Below are 22,115 nucleotides of genomic sequence, written 5' to 3' on the forward strand. Positions count from 1 at the left end.
AAAAATGTAAGAGATCAAAATGAAATAAAATAAGTTGGACCAACCCAAACGTGCGAGGTGGTCGATTATTCTCTATCTCGATCAAGGTAAAAACTCGTGTGAGACGGTCTCACGGATCGTATTTTGTAAGACGGATCTTTATTTGGGTCATCCATGAAAAATTATTACTTTTTATGCTAAGAGTATAACTTTTTATTGTGAATATGGTTAGGGTTGATCCGTATCACAGATTAAGATCCGTGAGACGGTCTCACATGAGACCCACTCATTGATCAATATGATTTAGATTAATAATATATATATATATATATATATATATATATAAATATATATAAATATATATATATATATATATATATATTCTGTGAGACCATATCACAAGAGATCTACTCTAAACCTTATCTTTCTATTTTGTAAAAAGAATTATTAAAACAAAATATTTATATTTCGAATATTAGAAATGCTCATTTGATCAACGTTTACATATTTATATTTATTAAATATATATTTTTTTTTTTTACTAAAACCTACATAATTAATATCTTAAATAGAGTTTTGGCTTCGAAAACACATGACAATTTGCATATTTTTATTTAACATATAATTGAATTTTACCACACTTGGAGTTTTGTAAGCAATTCATTCAAAGGCAATGGGTAAGTGTGAAGTCATTTTCCCGGCATTGGTTTGACGATTTAGTCTGTTTCGACAACTCTAGGTTTTTTTTTTGTTGTCAGGTTGAGTTTTTGTCAATTCAACTCATGTATTTATCTGTTCGGTAAAGGATCAGTTTGACGACTTAATCCGTTTCGACAAATGTAATTGTTTTCTTTTGAGAAATAAAATAAATTGAAGCTTCAAAACATTTTTATGAATATTTTATTTCTTTACCTCCAGGGTTGTAAACCACTACAAGAATAACATGGTCTCTAATCGGTCTTCGCTCCAAAGTAGAGAACAATTAGTGATTGATTTGATTGATATCAATAATCTTGATCACTAAATGTGAGAAGAACCGGCCTCTAAATTAACGACCGACGTTAACTTCGGTCTCAAATTAGAAACCAATATGACTTTTGGTTTCTAATTCGGTTACAAATCCCTGTTTCTCTGGTTGTTAACAAACAAAATCGAGCCAAATGTGACCAAAAAAAAAATTAATGCTCGAATTCGGCTCGAATTAGTTCTATTTGAGTTCGAGCTTGATTCGAAGCTTGAAAATTTTAAATGTCTTACTCGAATTCGGTTCGGTTCGAATTAAAGCTCCAGTTCAAGTTTCGGCTCGAAAGATTCGAATATTGTTTGCGAAATATTCGAACTATTGACCGAAAATACGTATTTGAAAATCTCGAAATTTATTTATTTAATATATAAGTGTATTATATTAATAAAATATTAAAGCTCGCGAGCAATCAAACAAAATAATTTTTACTCGAGTTTGGCTCAAATTCGAAAGCTTATATATATATATATATATATATATATATATATATATATATATATATATATATATATATATATATATATATATATATATATATTATATGTCAGTACTATGCTTGAAGAGGCTGTGAAATATGTAAAATTCTTGCAACTTCATATCAAGGTAAGAAATATTTTCCTAATTAGCATTTTCTTTTCTTCTTTTTTTCAAGTATAATACATAAATTGATCAGATCTTTACAAACAAAGGCTACAATGCACATGAATATATATCATGACTTTTTTTTTATAACGTGAGAACCTCCTGCCAAATTCGATGTGGACTGAGTAAACCCCTAGACTAACAGAATGTCTAAGTTGAATGGCCAATTTAATATATCATATATTGATGGATTCAGAGATCTAAAATTTGCATAACTTAGTGTGGAAGTTGAAATGTATAATTTTAGAGAAAAATCACACAACATATTCCACGATCTTTCAAGATATATAGATCTTAATATTGGCTTTCTTTTTACTATTTCTGCTGTAGCTTCTGAGTTCAGATGAACTATGGATGTATGCTCCCATTGCTTACAACGGAATGGACATAGGGCAGCTTGATTTAAGGATCAAAGCATCAAAACCACATAGAATCCTGAATTGAATTGTTCAAAAGGCTGAGTTAAGGGAAAGAATAATTGCGAATATAATTAATTAAGTTGTTTTTATTAATTAACTGGTATATATAATTAATGATGATATAATCTATTGAATTTAGCACTATCCATATATGTTAATTTGATAATCTGTATGATTTTCTGAATTATCTATCACCAAGATGTTTGATCTCTTTACCACTTAATTATTTGTTATTATCAGTTTGGGGCAATCAACATTTTTTCATTAATGCATCAGAATAGATAAATCGGTCAATACTTATACAAAATGTAAGATTATTTTTTTTAACCATGATCATGAGTTCGATTTCTCGTACCAATAATTTTTTGAGCGAGCTTATCATACACATGGTTTGCAAGCTATAATATTAACCCCCGAGTTTATAATTTAAGCACCAGAAGGTAGTATTTGTTGCGGGTTTCAATGTCATAAAAAAAATAGTGGATATCAATTATAAAGTTCGGTTGTGAAAATTATGGGAAAAAATTAAATTACATGTTTAGACTACACTCTTATGTTCACTCCATGTGTCACGCCCCGAGACCGGGGTTAGTCGACACCGGCGTTGTTCAACAATCACATAATCGCCAAACAACAAGCCTCGTAGTTCAGTATAAATCAAAACCAGTCTATTTCATAATTAACTCAAAATAATCTTGTCTTACAGTGATAAATTCCAAAACGAAATAGAATGTGCGGAAGCGATATACAACTTGAATCAAAAATTAGGAAGAACATAAGTGAGAAATCTTCATATCTCGAAACTTCATCTCCGACTCCAAAACACGTCTTATTTCATCCTCGTCTACTTGATCTGCATTCTTATCTGGGGAGGAATGTAAGGGGTGAGTGTTTGGGAAACACTCAGCAAGTGAGGGCCGATCGATTACCACAAATATAAATATGATTTAAAACCCATATTGAAAACTGATTTTCAGAACGTAGTATCTCATATCAGATCAGAATCGGAATCGAAATGCGAAACAGAGATTATCAAACAATTCAGAACAGAATGAATCAGAACAAACGAAAACACTGTTATTCATCTTGTTATCCATGGTCAAATTGTCCCCAATATGTTAGTCCTCTAAGGGGTGAGGCCAAAACACAGTTTTATACCCACTGATGGGGGCCGAAACACAGTTTTATACCCACTGATGGGGGCCGAAACACGGTTTTATACCCACTGATGGGGGCCATATATAATTTACAATCGTCGTTCCATATCCCACTCGAATCATAACAGTGCACCACAAAATCAGATGTATCAAACAACATTTATCGGAATTTTTGAATGAACTCAGCAGAATCAAAGAACATCGGAAATAGAAGGACATATCGTACATCGATCGAGATTTTATAAAATATATAATAGCATTTTCCAAAAATGATTTGACACACATAGACGCATGTCATGAAATACTTATACAAAGTTTAAATTACAAAGAAATACATAGCAAAAGCCCACTTACAGTATTCTGATTGATCAAGGAAACGTGAATGGTGAGATTGCGGCAGAGCTTTATTACTAGAGGGCGAAAAGCTTCGAGAATACAGCGCTGCTAGAGAGGATTTCGAGAATTTGGATGTGCCAGTTTCGAATGAGGAGCCTTCCTTTTTATAGGCGCGAATAATCTTCTACAAGGTAGGCTCTGAAGTCGCTCCACGAATGACGCTGCGTTGATGGCTCCACGAATGACTCTGATGGCTTAATCAATGGATGATTGCACTAACCTCTCCCGGATGAATGTGGCCACTTTTTGGTTCAAGGTACGCACCCGAGATTCATGAGTGATTTTGGTTTTCCTTAAGTACAAATGGAGAGTGATTTTGGCTTCATGAATCTCTTCCAAGATTGGTGTAATTCCATATGGTGATAAATAGTCAATAATGAAGGGACAATAATTATTCAAATTTTCAAGATTATGATTGTATGGAACAAAAAAAAAATGTTGTGCCAAAAAAATGAGCTGATATTTCCTATGACATATATAGGTTTTTTTTTTTTTTTTTTGCAAGATTTCGGGTCTTCACACCATGCATGGTCTGTCTACACACGACCACCATTTAATTAAATATTAAAATAGCTCATTATTATTTTAACCTCCATCTAAAAATTAAATATTTATTAGACCTTCACTTTTGATAATACCTACTCATATAAAAATACGTGCATTTAGTTAGTTTTATAATTTCAAAAACAAGAATGAAAGAGGAACGAAACCATGCTGCCCATTGATTTCAATGAAATGATATCGTGTAGAGTTACATGTACTGTGAGACCACAACATGAGCAACCAACTTGGAGATTTTAGTCATCCGCATTTTCAATTCAAGTATACACTTGCCTCCTTAAAATACACTCCATAAGTCATGCAAGCAGATGGTGAACACATTGCAATATATCATTACTGACCCTCTGAAAATTGTATTAGATTTATTTAAATAGGAATATGGCTACTGTTTATATGTGCATATAAAATCTGAGTTACGACACAATTAAAAATAGAAAATCTTGAATATCAAGAAAGCACGTAGATCCACTTTCCTTGCAGACTAGTGGAACTGATCCATAGTATTTTCCGGTATTCTTTGAACTGAGTTTTATATATAGTTCAGCAGATCCAACTAAAGTTAGTAATAATATGATTCAAAGCATAAGCTTCATCTGTGTCAGCAATTCTTGAGATCTATGCAATTTAATGCCCAAAAACAACATTATCCGAATCAACAAAATTCTTAAGCACCATCATTCCAAAAAACACACATGCTGTTTATTAAAAGATATCAGACTTTGGCTCATCGATACAAATATTTGACTCTCCCAACATGAAATGTGCAGTCACGACGTACGACTAAGGGATCTCGAATAATTAAAGAGGGCACAACCTGTCACATGATAAAATTTACAGAGTTATGACCTTTTCTTATACCCTAACAAGATCGTGATTTGGACATGTTCACTTATTATGAAACAAGTTTTACAAAACCAGATAATTATACCTTCAAAACCTCTCTAATGGGGACAAAGATCAGTCCTACGAGTCCCCACATCACCCTCGCAGTAGAATGATTGTGAAGATTCTGTTTCAAGCACGATTGTCGTTAACATGATTAGGAACTTCGTTTTGGCTGTCTAGAGGCATGTATTGTGCCATTATAGCCCTGATCTCCGAGTCCATATACATCTGAAAATGAAAAAAGGCAAAAGATGAGCTGATAAAGAAATGACTGGAGTTACAATTCCAATTAACAAAACCACCATCAATAGTGTCTGATGTTACGGAAATATTAAATTAAAAAGCAAGGGAATCCTGCACTGAGTGTGACTTCTGTACTTCCACAGGAACTGTCGAAATGCAACAAAACTAAAAACAGAAGCACTTCAAAATTTGTTTTTCCATGCTCTGAAAACATTGAAAAATGAACTCAAAACAATCCTATTTAAGAATTAACATGATGAAACATATTTTCTTTGCATTATCAAATATGAAAATTTTAAAAACATAAATCATTTTCGAAGTTGATGTCAGACCAAAGGCAGTTATTCCTCTAACATGTCATTCCTTCAACCATTCATCTTGTTTCAGCTTCTTCCCAAAAAGCCTATGTGCTATCTATATAACATGTTCAGAGTCTAGATGTCAAAATAAGGAAGGCCAGATTATACAAAGAGATTTCAACTTTTGAGGTCAAATGGCTAAACTAGCAATTAATTGAACATTGATGCATAGAAAACTCACCCTCAACCTATACTTGTAAATGAGATACGCCCCACCAGCAGCCATAGCCAATACAATCATAGTGATCCAAACAGCTGTCCAAGAAGACTTCACTTCTGTAGCCCTCTTACCTGCACAAGAAACAGAATAATAAAACATGAGCCTCAGACATGCAACATAGATACTGTAGAAGCGAGTGTCTACTGCTACACAAAATGACATAACATCATACAAGTCATATTTTAAAATGTACAGTAATCTAAACATTTTGTTTCAACCTAACCCACATAAAAAGCCACACATCATAGCAAGGACAATTGGTACTTTCCTACGTACACAGAGGGTGATGTATGTGTAAATGAACTCACTTATGCATGTATCATGGTCCCTGATATACAATAGATCCCCACTACAGGAACATTCGTAACTGCCCCACAAGTTCTTGCAGCTGCATTCTGGGCATTGACATGCTTTCTTTTCTTTACATTCATCAACATCTGTTTGTTATAAGAAAATTCAACGTGGAAGAGGTTAAACCAAGAGAATATGCTGGGAATAGACGCTAATTCAAAGTTTCAGAAATATAATTGACAATAAATGACAGGGAACTTAGTGTCTGCTTGAAAGACGTATTCCTTACAATTTCAGGAAAACAAAATTCTAAAATTTATTTTTGCATAATATAATTCCACAATGTCCTTACTAAAATGTAATATATATTCCAAAAATATCGAGCGAAGACAGGTCCAGTGTTCATGCTAGAAAATGGTCTGCATGACTTAGTATATGCATATTAGTATTAGGCAACAGAGAGTCGTGTCACTTTACAAAGGAACGACATTGTACTAATATCCGTGTTGCGTTGCGGTTTAGATTAATGAAAAACAGTGGATTGAAATGTACTCATCAAACAAGGATGTTATCAAGTAACAAATATAGGGTCATTAGTGCGTGATATGAAAAAATCCTTACCCCCACATGTTTTAACGCCATCACCTTCAAATCCTGGAGGACACTCGCATTTTCCCTCCTCATTATCCTACATATATAATACAGGGATTCTCCTATGAATCAATTTTTGTCTCGTAAAAAATAGCAACAAAAATAAATATAATTAGAAAATTAAAAAAAATACAAACCAAACAAGCAGAGAAAGTAACTCCATTTCTGGTATCGTGCCAACAGCCTCCATTACTAATTTTGCACCGCCCAGGCCCACTTGCTGCATGGTGAAAATAGAACATAAGACAGTTTCATTGCAACGCCTTGAGATACTCATACAAGAAAGGAACAAATCAAGAATCAGAATCTTTTGGAATGGTCACAAATATGAGTCAGACCCTCAACCATCAAGACTCAAGGATAATGTTGTGTGCAATCAGAGGTGGCCTGAAAATAAGGCTCTTGGTTTGAATACTTATTTTTTGTCTCCATAAATTCATACTTTGGCTATAAACTGAATTCATTTTATGGACGAATTCATCAATGAAGATAATTATTTTCTCCAACTCCTTCTCACATGATAGATTGATTTCTAAGAAGAGAGAAAAAAAGCTGTATAAACACTGGGACGTGACAGCACTATCCAACTTCAGTTGCCACCTAGCCTCCTTGGTTTAGGTTCTATAATTCCACTGGTGAGCTAATTTTATCTTTATTTTTTAAAAGAGAACTTGAATCGCAAGCCAAGATAGAGCAATACCACTTTACTCTTGTATGCCCCATATTTTTTGTCCTCCTGTTTTTTCCTCTAATTTACCTTACACATACAAAACAACCAGCATAATGCATCCATCTACAATCTGGAAGAATAATCACACCTAGATAAGCACCACATAGCTCCGATTTGTGGTGGAGAGTGGCATAACATGGAGCAACTCAACCTTTTAAAACTACTTAACCTCATATCTTTGGGTGTCAAATTTTGTAGGGCAAACAATGGTGAAGATTTACAGAGCAACCAAAATTCTGTGAAGAGATTACATGAAGTTGAGGATAAGGCGAGTGTGAATGAAATGTGCATTATTGATGGAATAATTGCATCACATAAAAAACTATAACATGAGCTTCATAATGTCCAAACTGCTTGAAATGCTTAAGCTAGAGAGGAGAGACAAAACAGGAGTGCGCACCAGTAAACAATCAAGTAACTCTGGTAAAAAATGAGAAAATAATTGGGAGAGATATGAAGAAGCAAGAACTGTTATTCTCGTGAGCGGCAATCAAATGACTCAGTTTGTGTTATATGGTGTCACTTAAGGTTTATTTGAATATAACATAATTCTAATATGAGAAACATTGTCGGCTAAATAAAAGTATATATAAATGTCAACTCAGACTGGTCAATATATTTCTCTTTTGGTTCACTGTATTTCCAAAAAGCGCAAAAATTGTGGAATAATAAATTATATGATTATGGGCTTCTAGATACCCGGTTATTGTTCAACTTTATTTCCTCTTTATTTTTAGTTTGTAGCTGGAAAGAGCACAGGAGTGGGTTCTCAAGGCATTTCCATCAAAATTTTCTGTTGTTTGGACACTATTCCTCCGATTTGAGTCACAAAGAAGTAACAAGACAAGTGGAGAAAATATTGACGATGAAAATCTCCAAGGTGGATGTGGACAGAATAAATTTCTTATTGTGCAATATGACTCGTGTTTAATATACATTCTAATTAATGTTTTATTGATGTGAATCTATATTAGAAGCAAGTCATTCTGTGGCAAAGTAAGGCATAATTTGTTGTTAAAAGTACTTCCAACAACTAATTCTTGCAGAAAGCACTTTCTCATAAAATTATATAACTAACCACGTCCAAGAAAAAGAACAAATTGCATTCACTTACATACCAATACAAGAACTGTAACCATCTCCCTTAAACTGCACACCATTAACAACGGGGCATTCACACACTCTTCCTCGAAATGTGTCCTGAATATGCAAAAAATAATCATAACAAAATGCATAACACTATTTTTTATTAATTTAGCAACTGAAAAAAGTACCTTGCAAGCTGTAATGTTAGCTGTCTTGTCTAGCCAGCAGCCTCCATTATTATCCAAGCACTCGTTTGTTTCTACATCTGTAGTTAACAGAGCATAAGCTCCAACTTTATTATAAAACCAATTAATCTAAAGACATTAAAATGTTCCTTCAAGCGGAGATTACTTACCACCACTCAGACAAACAGCTGGCTCTGTCGTTTCCTCATAACCTGAACAGAGAGCCTTCAAAACAGAGCCTTTTTCCAATTTCCCTGAAAAGAAACCATATAAGAAAAGATAATAATTTTACTCCTGAAAGGAAACATACTATTACAGTCTAACCTCGATATTGTCGATTATTAACAACAAGTGTAGGCAATATGGTCACATCACCTCGCGATCCTTTTCCAATCTATAAGTACATATTTCAGTTCTCAGGCAATGAATGATATTCATAATACAATATGAAATAAACGCATATTGCAGCAATATGATGAAAAGCAGAAGATGATTTCGAAGAAGTTGGTCACAAAAACTCACTTGTGCATCCTGTTCTAACTTAAGAACTGGATTGTCTGAATCAGCCTCAGGATCACCCATACACATTTCGATTTTTTTCAGATCAAGACCTGAAGGGATAAAAACATTATGTTGATATTCAGTAATTTAGATGGTATTTTAATGTGAGAAATGAAAAAACTTACCTAAAGATTTTACAACACTGTCTGCACATTCTTTGTTGTACTTCTTCTCTTTCATGGGGCATCTAATTTGAAAGTCAGTAACATAGTCCCACCATATCCATGGCTTATTGGTCTCATTGGTCACTTTGAACACGCAAAGCTGTCTCAAATTTTCAAGAACCACATCTCTCCCTTCATAGCCCGTGCTAAAATCCTGTTCAGGGTCTGGAGCACAATACCTTCCATGGTTGATGCATTGAGACTTGCATTGTTTGCTAATGGTAAATGCCTGCGGGCAATACCAAGTTATATAATGTGGTGTAAATTGAGTATAACCGCCTTTCTCAAGAATTTGAGCTGCTCCCTTAAAATTTTTTACAAACTCCATCAACATATCACACTTAACGCCACATTCGTCATTGCTATTAGTCCACAGTTCGTATTCCACACGATCATCTGGGTGTGGAACAGCTTCCCTCCAGTCAAGATTCACATTCACCATATCTCCACCACTGATGGCTTTCTTCAATTTTTCTCCAAAAGTTTTGTCTATCAGTGCTGAGGGAATTGTTATGTTCTTAATATAATTTGCCGACGAACCATCCTCTTCGGGTGAGTCCATAGTTATTAATGCTTCCTCAATGTTATCAGCCACTAGAACTGCAGCTGCCCCAGCATTTTGGGCATTCCAAACTTTTAAAGCAAAAAAGCAATCTGCAAGCCAAGAAAAAAGATTCGTAAACTTGTGTCTTCATAAAGCACGTGCAATTGTACCTAGCAGAATATCTTAAGAGAATAAACTTAATCAGAATTCCTTAAGCAATGCCATTAAAATGGTAGGCAACATTTCCAAGCATTACTTAGTAACAGGAAAGGTGAAATTGTGGAAAATTTGAACACCCTAAACTATTGTAAACCAGGACACAATGTAGTACTCTCGAAAAACAAAACCGAATTAAAAATTGAATAATTTGGTCGGCGACCGAACAAACCAAAATTTCAGAAAAAATTACAAAATTGAATTTAAAAAAATTGAATTTTATTATTAAAAACAAAAGGTAATATTCCAATTCTGTGGCCCAAGAAATTTTTATTAAAATTTCTGATCTTCTAATTCCAGGGCCCAAGTAAAATTTTGTGATCTTCAATATCTATGGCCCAAGAAATTTGTATTTGAAAATTTTGATAAAATTGAATTTTATTTTACAAAATCGGTTTATTCAGTATAAGCATTTTTTTAATAAAATAACCAAAATCGAACAGAATAAATCAATTTAATCGATTTTTTTAAATGAAAATTGTTCTGAATAACCGAACCAAATTTCTGAACCAGATCAGTAGGGGCCGGTTATTTCGGTTTAACCGAAATTTTGCTCACCAACAATGCCTATGTCAGAGTTTTATGAAACATATGACCAAGACTACTGAGAGAATTTTGCACCTACTGCTAAAAAAAATAAATTAAATGTTCTACAAATCATAGAGAGTAAATATGTAATATATTTATCTCTAATATGATGCAAAAAACATATTCCTCAGCGATGTTTACACGAATAGCGGGCAAGAAAGTATGAAGATTATGAAAATCTTGAATGGACTGAAACAACTCCCAAGGGATTGATAAATTCACGCAGCAACCCAAGAACACGGGGATACTTTCGCTAGAACAATTTATATTCTTTCTCAAAAGTATTCTAATAACAGCAAATAATAATATTTAATGTATGAATGCTATTAGAGATGATCTTGAACACAATAAGATTTTGAAAAATTATCTTCTTTATGAACTAAACCCAAGAAGTCGGGAGTTCTCTGGCATTCTTTGTGAATAGAATTGGCTATAAGTAGCTCTATTCTCCATTTCCTAGTGTGAATGTATCATCATATATTTGCTGAAAGAGACCAGGATTTTGGGGTGCATCACTGGCGGCGGAGTGAAGCCCAACATAACACAAAGCTGAATGATGACCAGCTTAGTTTTTACTTCGGAAAAAAAGCTGACGTTTATATGAGTATAGAATTTGCAAGTTTTATTTGACAGACTCTTACACAGGGTCAACTTGGTGACATGGAGAGACAAGAACAAGTCATCCGTTGCAAAGTGGCTGCAGAGACTAAGTGTCTGTGCAGTTGCTCCAGGGGGAGATCCGGTTAAAAAGACTCTTGGAAGAACTAAAAACTGTTGGGAAAATGCCTATTAGTTATGACCTTGTTTTGCCACGATCAGGCACCAGTAATTACTGCTCAGAATCCAATTCACGAAGACAGTAAAAACACTTGGAAAACAACAAACATTCCGTTAAGAAGAAGTCTGAGAACGGCAACATTTGCGTTACTTAGTTTCCATCCTAACGTCAACTGATTAACATTCTTACAAAGATCTTACTCAAAAAGATCTTTGAAGTGCTATATAAGGCAAGTAGATAATGATCCACTCTATACACATGCTTGAGTAAGAGCATTTGAAACCACTACATTTGTAATCATAAGAGACAAAATAATAATATCTTCATGTGTATGATTTGATAAGATATACTTCGTAAAATATTCCTCAACTCCATAAATAACAAACCAAATGATAATTAAAAAAGATAAAATAAAATAAAATAAAAAAGTCCTCCAAACCAGACAATTATTTTGCCCGAATAGAGAAAGTGACTAAAATATATAGGGATAAGCAAATCAAAATAACCTAGCCACATAGATTATTTATCTAATCTCAACGACGAGAAAAGGAAAATTTATCAGAAATTACCAAAAGGATGTCTTCTCGAATAAAATAAACAACTATCCTAAAAAGACGAGCATTCTCCAATTCAACCTCAAACCAGCAAACTAACGAAAATGGACTAAAGAACATGCACAAAAAAATAACGATATACACCTCAAACAAGAAGCTCAATCACTGAATGACTGAATACTTCTTTTAAGTAAAAATTACACACATCATAAACTGAAACAAAGAAATAACCAAGATGATAGAAATGACATCTCTAGATATCACAATAGAAATTTCGGATCAAAGTAACCGACAAGGTAAAACAGAACCAAAAATTTTCAACACGTAAAAGAACAGATACCTCCACGATCAACAAGAACAAAATTCGGTAGAGCCCCAGGCTTGGTCTTGAAAGAAACCCCAAAATCATCAAAAATTTTACAGCCTTTCTTGTTATCTTTTGGGTACACCACAGTTCCTGCCATACTTCCCCCATACTGTGGAATCCCAAAGTTTCCAATAGCACTGTCTTGAGTCCCCTTTATGCTATCCGGTGACGTCACCCTCAAGCTGTTCTTCTCCACAACAAACCGACCCATCACTGATTCTGCGAAAGCCAGCAGAAAAAACCCCAGCAAGATTACAGAGCTTGGAATCTTAAAACAATCCATTCGCTCGAACAGAATCACGAAGAAGGAAGTTTCAGGCTTTTGCAATCGCTGCTTAGCTATGGCTAGGATATCCTATTTTTCATGGGAGTTCTAACAATGGGGCAGTGCCGGGGAACACGCTCAAACAATGTGTTTTCTGTTCGGGGAGAGAGTGGGTTGACAGGGAAGGAAGTCGGATTTATAGCAAAGAAAACATTCTTCTTTAAATATTGAGAATAATAAAATAATATATTCAATCAAAAAACAAAGGAATAATAATAATTGGCGGAATATAAATAAATTAAATAATAAATCAAGAAATCATGAAGATTTTTTATTTTTACTTAAAATTATTATCCTTCAGAAATTGGAGAAGTGAGCGTCGAATGATAGTTTTTTGAAGGATTAAGAAAGAAACTAGAAAATTAACTGAAGTAATGATAGAGTTTATGGAGGGTCGTGCATATTAAGAGGCAAATGAGTCAAATGACTCAGGTCCTCTCTTTTTTGGGACCCAAAAATTTTAAAAAAAAATTATTATATATAATATTAGTTACTAGATAACCCAAAACTAAATATTTATTAAATAGAACTTGCTTAGCATGTTATCGATTTATTCCCTAATCTTCCCCAATATTCATCTGTGCAGAAAAGCCTTAATCGACTCCAGTAGTTGTGTCGTCTCTAAGTTTGATTGAAAGACCCGTGATGAGCTATAAGTCTATTTTCTTGTATTTGCTTTGTTCGGACTTCTAATTTTTATTGTACTTTTTTACTTTCTTCGGGGCTTTATGTGATATCTATAATCTAAGCTTTATGACTGAAATTTTGGTAGATGTAATGCATATCTGGCTTTCAAATGCTCATATTACTTATAAAATCTTATTGAATGTTCTGGTCACAGTAGCAAGTGCAGAGCGAAGTTTCTCAAAGATAAAGCTCATCAAAACTTTTCTCCGATCAACCATGTCACGAGAAAGATTGAATGGATTGGCTATGTTATCGATTGAGAAAGAAATTACTGAACAAGTTGATTATACAGACTTGATTAATATTTTTAGCTCTAAAACTGTTAGGCGGGTTGTTTTTTAGTGATCATTTTGGACATGTTTGATATTTTTATTCCTTTAGTTTTTTATATTGTCTTTGACGTATTGATTTAATTTGAAAATTTGCCACGAAACTAAAAAAAATATGAATACACATTATGATTCAAATACCTCTTTTTAAAAGTTAGACTCAGGCTCAAATATTATTAGAATCGACCCTGAGTTTAAGTGTTCGACAACGATAAAAGATTTGTGTATTCGAGTGGCTTTGAGTTGGTTCAAGGATCTAAGCCTCTCGAATGTTTTGGTTGAATCAAATGCATTTATGGTTATAGATGTTCTTAACAATCTGATGGGTGATGTTTCTAGCTTTTGTTTGATTTTCGAAGATAGTAGAGTATTAGCGTTTAAAATATTATAATGTGTTTTTATTTTTGTCCGTAGATCAACGAATCATATAGTTCGTGATATGACTAAAGTGACATATTTTGTGAAAGCATTATTATATTTCAATATTCGTTGATTTTTGTTATTATTTTTATCAAAGTTAGTAATGAATTTATCATTTTAATTTAGAAAAAAAGTTTTGGAAATGTGGAATTATGATTTTTGATTACTACAAAACTAGTAGAAGTTTATTCTATCAAGGTCTGTATAAGTAGTTCCTTGATCCATCTTTGAAAGCTAAAGGCGATATATTGAAAACAATTTATCAGAATATTATTACAAGTTACAAAGGTAATAAAATGAAATTTGATGATTTTTTAGTAATATATAATTATATTTGTAATTTTAATTTCATTTTTCCTATATTCAAATATTTAAAAAATATGCTACTTTTATCTTTAGAATAAAATTAATTAATTTTGTTTTTTTTTTTTTTTTTTTTGTATTTTAGCAATTTCACCCTAAATTTTTGGATAAATGTCGGACTTTCCAAAACCGACTTTAACGATCTCAATTTCCTGCTCGTCAAGTTTCAGAATCTTGAAGCTGCAACCATGAAACTCAGGCTCAGATCAATTGATTCCAAAGAAACGCTAAAAGTCGAAGCCCCGAATCAATGTACCCTTCGCCAACTCAAGCAGATTCTTTCTCAAAACCTCCCGAATTCCCCCTCTCCCGCTTCGATTCGTCTCTCCCTGAATAGAAAAGACGAGCTCCGGCCCGCCTCGCCGGGTGCCGAAGACTCTCTCCAGGTTTTAGGGGTCGCGTCTGGTGATCTTATATTCTTTACTCTCAACCCTGATTCAGTGCAGAATTATTCCCCTGTTTCGGAGCAAGAAGTTGGTAATGATTCGAACCCTGAAAATATTCATCCCTCCCTGGAATCTGAAGCTTCTCAAGATTTGAATGACGTTGATAGCCTCAGCGAACCCAAGATTTCGGAGTCTGATGGGTTGAATGGGGAAACACTAGATACGGCAACCCAGTTGGAGGAATCTGCGGGGGGTTACATGGAGTTAGACGATGGTTGTGATGACAATTACAATGTTAGTGATGGCTTTTCAGCAGACGCGGTCGAGGATTCATTTTCTGTACGTGGGTATTTGAGGAAAGTATTCATGGACGAGTTGCATGATGATTGTGGACGTGATCACAAGTTGACTTTAGTGGCAATTCATGCGGTATTTTCAGACTCTGGTTTTGTGGGATTTGATCGAAATTCAAATAAGCAAACTGATAATTTTCAGTTTAAGAGTAATTGGCCTTCAGGTTGTTTTATGCCGTCAGTGTCATACACTTTGCCAGACATTGTTGCCCGGGGTGGTGGAATTGACAATATTGTCTTGAACTTTCAAAGCTTAGGGAAGTTCATGACTGTTTATGGATCGTTAGAGAATGAATCAAGGGGACACAGTACGCACTTTTTGAAAGTGAATGAGGATGAACTAGTGCCACTTTTGAATGTTGTCTGGGCGAATTGTGATTTGACCGAAAGTATAGGAGGATTCGATGGAGGTGTTTCGAGTACATCACCTGAGAAAGAGTTGTCTAAGTTTTGGAGAGAAGTGAAAGATAATCTTGCATTACCATTGTTGATCGGTTTATGTGAGAAAAATGGTTTAAAACTACCTCCCTGCTTTACAAGACTGCCTCCTGATCTAAAAATGAAAATCCTGGAGTTGCTGCCTGGTGTTGATGTAGCTAAGACAAGCTGTGTGTGCTCGGAACTGCGATATTTGGCATCAAGCAATGACTTGTGGAAGTCAAAGTTTAATGAACAATTTCCAAATGAGAGAACCGAGGGTCAGGGATATGCTAGTTGGAAAAAGGCGTTTGCCGTGGCTTGGGAGAAGGAGAAGCGCAGGAATGTCGAGGAAAGGAGGGGGATCAGAGCAGCAGTTAGGCATCCAAACCCATTCTTTGTCCCTCAGGGACCTCGTATGATAGGCGGTCCACACGATATTTGGCCCGTCCTTGGGGCTGGTACCCGTACTGGGCCCCGTGATCGACTCAATCCTAGGATTCGGAATTTTTCTCCACCATGTAGACTTGGATGGCAAAACAACAGGGGACTCATCTGAAGTTAGAAGGTGGTTTAATGGCCTTTGGTTTAGCTTTCATGCTGGTAGTAAACCTTGTTGAAAGCAGATAAGTCGTGTCATGTCTATGCTTGTGATAAACATACATATTAAGATTCTAGCATGTTACTGTTGGTGTGTGAGTACTCTTGGCCTTGCGCCTTAGTTTTCTTGGATCTTAATTTCCAATCCATACTCTATTTCTAGCATCATATCGTAGATTAAAGTTGGCTACTTCAAATCAAATTAGTACATGGGGAAAGTATTTAGTTGAATTTTCTTGACATGTTTTCAAAAGTATGTCAAGTGAAGTGTAAATTATCAAAAAGAGTAATTTATGGGAATATTTGGAAGGAAGAAATGTTGCCTTTTGATTTACGAATTCATCATATTCATGGTGATGTTTGGTGCTAAAGGGTTTAAAGAGGATGAAGAATCTTTATTTTGAAAGATTTTGGATGCACAATATTAGTCTTTTGAAATACTAAAATTAAAATTAGACAAATAAAAAAACATATTTGTCGGAATTATTTAAATTAGAAAGCGGAAAAATAAGAAATTGAAAAATCATCAAGTTTTACTAACTAATCAAGTCATTATTAAATTCCCGGGTTCGTACTCGGATTGATTTTTCATTGACCTCTACATATTACACTGTTAAACTATATCACTACATATGATAACAGTCTATCGGCCTAATTATAAAGAAATTTTTTAATTATAATCCGAAGTTCATAATTAAAAAATCGCAAAATTAGACACGTGACATTTCAAAAGTGGTGACATTATTATCTATAATAATTTTATTTTATTATTATATAATACAAGAACGACATTAATCATATGTGATCACCAAGTCATTTTAGATTGATAAGTTTTTTGTGAGACAGTCTCACGAATCTTTATCTGTGAGACGGATCAACCCAAATAAGATATATGTCTCATAAAATACGATCCGTGAGACCATCTCACATAAGTTTTTGTCATTTTAAATTTTCCTAAAACAATCTTTATTTTATTAACTATTCATTATTTTTATCTATGTTTTTGAATTTTTAAATTATTATATAACCTCTTACATAAAAAAAACTATTATAAAAATAATGTGAATTTTTTTTTTAATAATAATATTAAAAATCACATAAACATTATAACATAAAACAAAATTAAAGTGTGCAGTGTGCACTATTAAATTTTAAATGTGATAATCATTCAACCCCAATTATTATCTACGTAAAGTTTTTCAATAATTATATGTAACAATAATTTAAAGATTTCAGCAGCTTTTTAAAAATCTGTGTTTTTAAATATGAATATATTACACAAAAGTTGGGTAATGTTATCCTGATAACAGAAACCAACTTGAAGGGAAATATAATTTTCATATTAAATTGATTTCTCTAATGTTATCTTTTACTTGTTAGTTTGATTGAGTATAATATTTAATTATGGTTTGCCTTTTTAGATAATTATGTCATATTTTATTGTAATATAATATCATGTGGAATATTGAGTTTTACCTTTCTAGATATTATTTTTATGATAAAGATTTTCTAGATATTATATTTATGATAAAGATCTTGGAAATATGGTATCAATATTTAAAAGTAGTTTATTTCTTATTAAACTCTCACTTTCCTTGTGAAATAGGTTTCTTTGTGAAGATAAAGTCTATGTCTATATATAAGAGATCAAAGACATTGATCCGGCTGCTCTCTCTTCTCAATCAATATACACGCACTGTGCACGTCATGGTTCTCATAGAAAAACATCCTACAAAGGCGTTGCTGTTTTGAAGAGGAGTCGTCCGTTTTGTTTTTCACTCTTCGCTTGGAGGTTTTCATGAAAGCATAACTGATGTACTTTTGCACGTCGAGATTTCATAGACAAATAATTCTATAAAGACGTTGCTGTGTTTTGAAGAGTGTTGATCACGTGTTGCTCTGAATGTTGCCAACATCTACAGACAACATCCGTAACGATGTTGACTGAAGTTTACATCTAATTGATCGTGTTTTTCGGGATCAAGTTTTGATTTCTTATTTATGTTTTAATATTGTTGGTAGTTTTTAGAAAACTTTATTTTCTCAAAGCGTTGAGGAAATTGATTTGTGTAATAATCACTACTGATAGGTTTTTGTGTAAACAGTTTGATTTTTTAGTGATTAATTTTTGCCATAAGGCACCGCACAAGTATTTATACTTATGCATATTTAATCTTGTACATCTATTTATTTAAAGTGAATTTGTGTTACAAAATATAATGTTCCACTGCATGTTGTCCCAGATGTTGTAATATCTGGAACAACACCTAATTCTGACAAAACACAAATTTACTATTTTACATCATATACTGATATTTTTATTATTTCGTTCATCTGTCGGACAAAATAATCCTAACACAACAAATTAAAGATTTACTCCAAAGCTTTAGGAAAGTTATTTATTTCTTCAAATTTCACCGTTATATCTTGGGAACGAGTGATTTAACGAGTTGGGTTTCTGACAAATTGATGTCACTGTAAGTTCCCTCCCAGATTGTTAACCAATTGACAGATTTTGGGGTATCATCGTCGACCCAGATAACACTGTTTATGGAATAAATTTTGCAGAGTTGAGGGCAACAATGCAGGGCGAAATCTATATCATGAAAGGGAAAAGGAGGATGTAATGCTGGCAGGAAAGCAGAAGGCTTATAGAACGAAGCATGTTGAAGTGGATAGACATTTCATAAAGGAGAAGCTAGATAGTGGATTGATTTGTACTCCATTTGTTCCTTCAAATGGCGAAATGGATATATTGTTACTATGTTAGGAAGATTATATAAATAATATCTTGTAGATTTTTTTATTGATATCGCGTATTTTAGATTGATACAGGTGTATATTTGGTTTCCTAAAATCAATAGATTGCTAGGATTAAGATCTAGAGTTTTCATTATAAATAATTTAGTATGTTGTATAAATACCATATATTTATTGGAAAATAATACATGAAATTATTCTCTTGTTTTTTTACAAATGGTGCTATGAAAATTATATTCAAGTTAGGAGCATGGAGAGAGCTAGAGATATACGAGATCAGCTAGAGGGGTTGCTTGAAAGGGTTGGAATCGAGTCGACAACAAATCCCAACGCTTTAGATTCTATTAAGAAAGTAATAACTTCAAGATTCTTCCCCAACTCAACTAGGCTGCAGAAGAATGGATCTTATAGAACTGTGAAACATCCACAGATTGTTTATTTTCACCCTGGCTCAGTTTTAGCACAGGTGCAACCAAGATGGGTCATATACCATGAACTTCTTTTGACAACCAAGGAGTATATGCGACAGATAAACGACTAAAACGGAATGACTGGTAGAAATAGCTCCGCATTATTATCAGTTGAGGATGTAGTATCAAGGAAAATGCCTCGTGGAGAGGGTCTAGCATCTAGAAAGGGTTGATGTAAGGAACTTTTATTTTTTGTTTTATATATTTTATGGTTTGCGGTAAATACTTGCTTTTCTGTTTTGTTTTCATTGAAATACTTCTACTTTGAAAGTAATCACATTAATTTATATTATTTATATCAGGTTTGTTAATATTTTTGGTCTAATATTTATTACAATATAAAATATAGAGTTTAAGTGAAATTATCTTATGCAACTTTATTTTAATCATATTCTTTTAAACTAGGTTACCTCTATAAGTTCGAAGTTCATTTGATTCTTGTACTTTGGTTTAATCCCTTTAGTTTATGTTGAGGTATTAGTGTTTAATACCTTCAGGCTCAAGCCAAAGCATCACCACCCTTTAACAAAGCATGTGTTTTAGTCTGTGAAGGCTCACTGCATATACTCGAGAAGCCTTTCAATAACGCCTTAATTGTTGGGGTTGTGAATAATCCATGTTGACAAATATAAGTAATTCATATTGTAAATGTATTACATGCTTCATTGTTACTTGATTGTTTTCAAAGTACACGTTGGATATTATCTGACAATTTTATCCATAAATTTAGAATCTAGGATATTGTATATTTGTACCTTTTCTTGCTTTGCACCTAAGCTGCAGGCCACCAAGCATGTTAGTTTGCTTTGTGCCATTAAGAACCATTGGAATTTTTCGGTTTTTCTGTGCTTATATTTTCTTATACTGATTCGTGGCTTCCAAACTTATTATAGGGGTTCCAAAATGTTTCCTTCTTTTGTGAAGTTTTTGAAGAGCAAGGATCCCACTGATGGTTCAGACTTCAGAGCAAGCTCTGCTTGATGATGAATTGAAAGCTGTGGATGAACACCTGAAAAATAAGGGGTTTAAGTACGGTGGATTGGATTATAAAAAAAACATATGGCATGTGTACCTGTTGGCATTTATGATTGTGGATTCTCATGGACTTTGCATTATTTGTGGATGTGTGAATGCTTGCATTTGTTTGTGAGGAATTGAAAAATGTATTAATTGTTGGTTAGTAAATTAAATTTTGCTGATTCTGATTTGCCTGAGTTTCTATGCTTTTCTGCTCCTTCGTGTTTTTAGTTCCCACCTTATATATTACGAGGGTTAGAAAACCTTCTGCGTTCTCGGGTTTGGGCAGCGGGTTTTTCATTTGTTTTATGCTTCATTTCATGTTCTTATTATGTGTTTTTTCAAATCTTATTGTTTGTTTGTTGATGGTTTGACGATGCCTTGTAATTATGGACAGTGGAGGTATTGCATGTGGCTTCTGGATAGGTTGTGCCCGGTTCTTGGTGTCAAAGTGAATTTTCCGTACTTTTCTTTGCTCGACCATGTTTTGGTCTCTCTGGTGGCTTGATGAAAAAATGTTCTTTTCTCTGATTGAATTTGCATGTTTTTCAGCCTACTATCCATACTTCTCTTGGTCGTTTTGTGATTCTGCTGTCTTCATCAACATGATTTATTCTGGTTGTATAGATGTGGAATTGAAGTTGTATGTATGTTCTTTTGTGGCAAGACAGTTTTTGACCATGCTGAAAAATAAATTTACGGTTATTTGTGTTAGGTGAGTGGGACCTTTGTCTTTATTATTGCACATGGAATTGTCAACTAAACGTGTCAAATTTGATATACGTATCAAATTTGATTCGTTTGTGCCGAAAGAAAAGGAAAACGAATTCCTTTGTTCACACGGAAAATTTATCCTATAAATACGTGCATCCTTCTTCTTGAAATATCATCCCAAAACAAACAAAGCAAAGCTTTGTAAATAAGAGAAAAAAAAAGAGAGTTTTTTTTGTTCTCTTGTGTGAGTTAGAGAAAATATTTTCTCGGTTATACTCGGGTTGGGAGTGTGTGATATTTAGTGTATTGTTGTATACACTTGTTGTAATATTTCTTCCAGTTATAAAAGATTTGCAGTAGCTCCGTGGACATAGCCTATATTGGGTGAACCATGTAAATCTTTGTGTTCTTGTTGGTTATTTTATTCCGCAATTTGGGTACTATTATCATCGTGATCGGCATCGCTTAGGGGGGGTAATCCCCCAACAACTGGTATCAGAGCCTTGTTGTGAAAATTCTTAAGAATTCTGAGTATGCTCTGTGGTTGCAGCTTTGTCTGATCTTCCACATCAGAAAAGATTTTTTAGATTTTTTGCTAAGGTTAAAGAAGTGATGGCCGGAGATGATGGATCTGGACCGGGAATCAACAAGTTCGACGGAACAGATTTTTCGTT

General features: G+C 33.8%; 2 protein-coding genes across 2 annotated transcripts; one reads left to right on the plus strand and one right to left on the minus strand.

Annotated features, from left to right (window-relative positions):
- Window positions 1–4,855: 4,855 nt before the first annotated feature.
- LOC140826938 (vacuolar-sorting receptor 3-like) lies at window positions 4,856–13,065 on the minus strand. Its single transcript, XM_073189496.1, has 12 exons — window positions 12,574–13,065; window positions 9,515–10,207; window positions 9,351–9,439; window positions 9,153–9,222; window positions 8,999–9,082; window positions 8,832–8,908; window positions 8,676–8,757; window positions 6,965–7,047; window positions 6,798–6,864; window positions 6,194–6,322; window positions 5,847–5,956; window positions 4,856–5,291 (listed from the first exon to the last, which is right to left on the minus strand). The coding sequence occupies exons 1-12, from the start codon at window positions 12,881–12,883 to the stop codon at window positions 5,193–5,195; spliced, it is 1,893 nt and encodes a 630-aa protein (XP_073045597.1). The 5' UTR covers window positions 12,884–13,065; the 3' UTR covers window positions 4,856–5,192.
- A 1,784-nt stretch (window positions 13,066–14,849) lies between these two features.
- On the plus strand, window positions 14,850–16,645 carry LOC140826939 (F-box protein SKIP22-like). The gene has a single exon (XM_073189497.1). The coding sequence runs from the start codon at window positions 14,913–14,915 to the stop codon at window positions 16,437–16,439; it is 1,527 nt and encodes a 508-aa protein (XP_073045598.1). The 5' UTR covers window positions 14,850–14,912; the 3' UTR covers window positions 16,440–16,645.
- The last annotated feature ends 5,470 nt before the right edge of the window (window positions 16,646–22,115 follow it).

This window comes from Primulina eburnea, chromosome 3 (genome assembly GCF_022965805.1).
Source record: "Primulina eburnea isolate SZY01 chromosome 3, ASM2296580v1, whole genome shotgun sequence".
Lineage (NCBI taxonomy): Eukaryota > Viridiplantae > Streptophyta > Magnoliopsida > Lamiales > Gesneriaceae > Primulina > Primulina eburnea.

Bases quoted from the DNA above. Each gene is read 5' to 3' on its own strand.
- LOC140826939 (XM_073189497.1), top strand. From the start codon at position 14,913: ATGAAACTCAGGCTCAGATCAATTGATTCCAAAGAAACGCTAAAAGTC.
- LOC140826938 (XM_073189496.1), bottom strand. From the start codon at position 12,883: ATGGATTGTTTTAAGATTCCAAGCTCTGTAATCTTGCTGGGGTTTTTT. The intron at 8,909-8,998 runs GTAAGTAATCTC...TGTTAACTACAG, and splicing joins AGCTGTTTGTCTGAGTGGTG to ATGTAGAAACAAACGAGTGC. The intron at 5,957-6,193 runs GTGAGTTCATTT...TTTCTTGTGCAG, and splicing joins GGACCATGATACATGCATAA to GTAAGAGGGCTACAGAAGTG.